This window comes from Homalodisca vitripennis, unplaced genomic scaffold (assembly GCF_021130785.1).
Source record: "Homalodisca vitripennis isolate AUS2020 unplaced genomic scaffold, UT_GWSS_2.1 ScUCBcl_301;HRSCAF=1999, whole genome shotgun sequence".
NCBI classification, from domain to species: Eukaryota; Metazoa; Arthropoda; class Insecta; order Hemiptera; family Cicadellidae; genus Homalodisca; species Homalodisca vitripennis.
Genome location: NW_025776433.1, coordinates 84567 through 88532, shown reverse-complemented (window position 1 = coordinate 88532; position 3966 = coordinate 84567). Strand labels below are relative to the sequence as shown.

Here is a 3966-nt window from a genome sequence, read left to right as displayed (position 1 = left end):
ATCGTGTTCCAAAATGCACAATTTCTAAGTGTGTGAAGCTATATTCGAGGCTCTAATTAAATACTTAAAAGTAAGTATTTAGTAATAATACAATGTAAGGGGTAAAATTTAAACTAAATGAGGTTATTGAAACTGTACTTTATTTATTTTTATACAATACAAAAATCTACTGAAAAAGGAATATTGAAAAACGAAATAAACTCAAAATGTCATACGTTTATAACATACTAAGGGCTTCACTTAAGATATCTTTTGCGCCAAGTTCAATTTAATCTTCTTGATTTGGAGACACCATGGAAGAGGATGTAGTTAAGGTGTCTTCCCATTGGTAGTGTGACATGGAATTACCGCGAGCAATGGTCATCCTCTCATTCATGAGGCACGTTTGAATTTTTTGCATTACTGCCAAAGCATTTATCTCGGGAAGCTTTTTTAGCTGACTGGCAATAAACTGGCCGAACAATTCATACTCGCACATATCTTTTATACGTTCAGGTGCAAGAACCTTATCTGAAATGTCCTTCAGTTGTTGTACTGAGTTTTGTATTTTTCCTAGGCGTTCACCAGCTACTTTTCTTGATATCGGTTTGGCATAAGGAATTTGCTTAGAAGCACTTGAGGGCTTCTCACGTATAATACGACCACTAGAAGTAGATGGAATAGATGAAGAAGGAATATCTTGAACATCTTCAAAGATAGTTTCTTCATCTTTGTCTGCATCATCTTGCTGAACTTGAGTGCTTGATTGCTCCTGAAAATAAAACCTGAGACGTACCGTACAGACGAACTTTTAGTAACATTAGGTGACGTAAAAAAAGTAGAATCTACTTCATCTATTATTGTTGTATTGTTCGAACAAATAGACCAAGTAGATTCCACTTTTTATTAACTCCACCCAATTGATATATAATATGTCAATAAATGCAAGTGTTTTTTTCATATTACCTACTCTTACTATATAATAAGATTGTGTAAGGCCGTAGTAATTAAATGCACGGTTATTTTTAGGGTCCTACTTCAGAAGAGGAATGGCAAGAAATTATGCAAGAATTTTCAAGTAGATGGAATTTTCCACGATGTTGCGGAAGCATGGATGGTAAACATGTCTCTATACGATGCCCAAGTAATGCTGGCTCTGACTTCTACAACTACAAAGGTTCATTTAGTACAATTCTTTTCGCAGTTGTTGATGACGCTTATTGCTTCACCTACATAGACATTGGAACAAACGGACGTGTATCAGATGGTGGAGTGTTGGTAAAAAGTGCATTTCAAGAAGCCATAGACAGCAAAAAATTAAAGTTACCAGCTAATGCTTTGTTTGTTGCTGATGACGCATTTCCCTTAAGGGAGTACATTATGAAGCCATGTAATACTCGATCTGGTCCTTTGACTATAAAACAAAAGGTTTTCAACTATCATCTATCTAGGGCTCGACGCATAGTTGAAAATGCATTTGGAATTCTTGCAGCCAGGTTTCGTATATTTGAGAGGGCCATTCCGCTAAGCCCAGACAAAGTAGACTCATTAGTGAAAGCAAGTGTAGCAATACATAACTGGCTGCGAATAACAAGTCCTGGTGTGTATTTTTACAGGGGACGTGTTGATGAAGAAAACGTAGATACGGGTGAAATAGTACCTGGCTCATGGCGTCGAGCAGTACAAAATTAAGGATTGGTTAGTGTGAAAGATAGATCACAACCTCGAAACCCAACAAAGGCAGCAAAGCAGGTTAGGGATAAACTCGCAGATTGGTTTATGGGGGAAGGGAGTGTTCCTTGGCAACTGCAGTTCGTAAATGATAAGGCTGTTTGAACAACTCATAATGTTCTTATGTTAACAACTACTGCAATTTAATAAACAAAAATAAAAGTTTGATACAATTGTGATTATTTTTAGTTGTTTCATTGGTAAAAGTTTAGTTTAGCTACTTCTATTATTTTTTAACGTTTTTCACACCAAAAATCTGTAAATTTTTTTATGGTTTTAAATAAATTTGTATGAAAATTAATTTCCTTTAATAGTACTAATGAAATGTTGGCGTACATACCTGAAAAAGTCCTACTGATTGGCTCCCTCGAGATTGGACAACACCTCCAATGATTCGATCAATTGTTGAGAACCATCTCAGCGTCGGAACATACACATCATCGAGACCTGCCCCTGAGACTTTGCTTTTATAGATCTTAGTCAGCTCGTTGCTGTATGTGTTGCGAAGAACGCGTATTTTATCTTTAGCCTTCTTGACTGTGAACTCTCGTTTCTCCATACCACGGACAATTTCTTCCAATGCGTGTTCTTTTGCATTTCTGTCTTTGTATTCGTCTACTTTATAGTCCCATAAGCAATGGTACAGCTCATACAACTCTAGAAATTTTTCAATTTCGGACAATTTTAATTTCTCTCTCTCTTCTTGCTTTCCTTTACGTTTCTTCACTAATACTTTCGGCCTATCTTCACTTTCATCACTATTCTTCTCAACTCTTTCATTATATTCTTCCCCTAAGGTTCCTGCACTGTCATATTCTACGTAATCTGCCATAACTCAACAAAAACCACTACACTGCTCGAAATGTTTTTACTGAATTTCCTTGAGCTACACAATACCTAGTGGCTTGAACTGGCACTCCAATGTGACTGGCGAACACGTGTAGTTGTTTACACGTTCCACTGCAGGTGGCGCGCCATTTCAACTGGAGCGCCACTGTCTAGTGACACCACTAATATATGTCGGAACAAATATTGATGGCGTCAGCTCGAATGATGCGCCATTTCACATCTCCACTAAAAGTGGCGCGCCATTTCAGGTTTACACGCTCCATTTTTCTCGCCACTTGACAGCCAGTAAAAGTGACGCCACTTTTACATGCTAATGTAAACCTAGCTTATCTTAAAAAAATTCTGAGAAAAATGTACCTTTGTCTCAAAAATATAACTTTCGGAAAATGCAAAAGTACTTACATTTTTAAGGGGAGCGATGCACTTTTTTTAGCGCAATGCTATTTATATGGGAAATTCAGCATGTAGTTAGGTACCATTATCTTAAAAACTATTCAACATATTGTCCTGAGATTTTTACCATCTATTATATAGTATATAACACACAAACTGTACTAGTTTTAGAAGAATGTAGTAATAAATAAAATAATCGTATCACTTTTAAAAAACTGTAAAAATAAAAAATAATTTTTTAAGTAATTTTATTTTTATTACTCTTTTAATTTTAAGTATATTAAAACAATTCTAATACATATTGTTCATACTAATGTAATCAACAACCAGAAAAAAAATAATGGATTTTGGATCAGTATTTCAGGAGAAAATGGTACCAACGTGTTTAAAAACAAGGTTTCGGAAATCAGTGATTAAAGATAAATGTTATAAAAAGTATAAGTTTAAAAAAAACTATAACAATTTAAAGTGTTACAATAAATAAATGCATATAGTACATTGCCTTACTATTACCATGAAACCAACTTCCAGTATCACTAACTGGTGTTGGCAGAAAATAAAACCAACAAGTTTGGCTTTCAGAACAAAAATAGTCGGTTGCCCTCAGTGGGGGATAGAACAAGTTGAGAAAGTTCAAAGTATTCAAAAACCTAACAAAACACCTTTCACATCCTTAAAGATTAAAGATTAAAGAGAGGGAAACAAAGTAAACAAAAAATTAATTAAAAGCAAGAGCAACTGTACCGTAGAAGTGCAAAAAAAATATTTGGTCCAAGGCATATAGCAGCGCTACAGGTTACTACATAAGGTTCAACAAGGCCCAAGTGAAAAAGACAAGTCTATAAGTTAAACTACAACACCCCAAAAAATCTCTTTTGAAACCACGAATCCAAAAAACCCCAGTGAAAATTAAAATTTAGAAAGCAAATACCAAAGGAAAAAATAATTTAACCACTTAAGGCTTAAATTAGGCTAAACTGAAAATTAGGTATGTTAAACACCCGAAGTTGAATC

The 3966-nt window shown here is 35.0% G+C and overlaps 1 protein-coding gene across 1 annotated transcript; it reads right to left on the bottom strand.

Annotated features, from left to right (window-relative positions):
- Positions 1-268: 268 nt before the first annotated feature.
- On the bottom strand, positions 269-2542 carry LOC124370570. The gene is made up of 2 exons (XM_046828864.1): positions 2051-2542; positions 269-751 (listed from the first exon to the last, which is right to left on the bottom strand). The coding sequence occupies exons 1-2, from the start codon at positions 2540-2542 to the stop codon at positions 269-271; spliced, it is 975 nt and encodes a 324-aa protein (XP_046684820.1).
- Positions 2543-3966: the final 1424 nt, after the last annotated feature.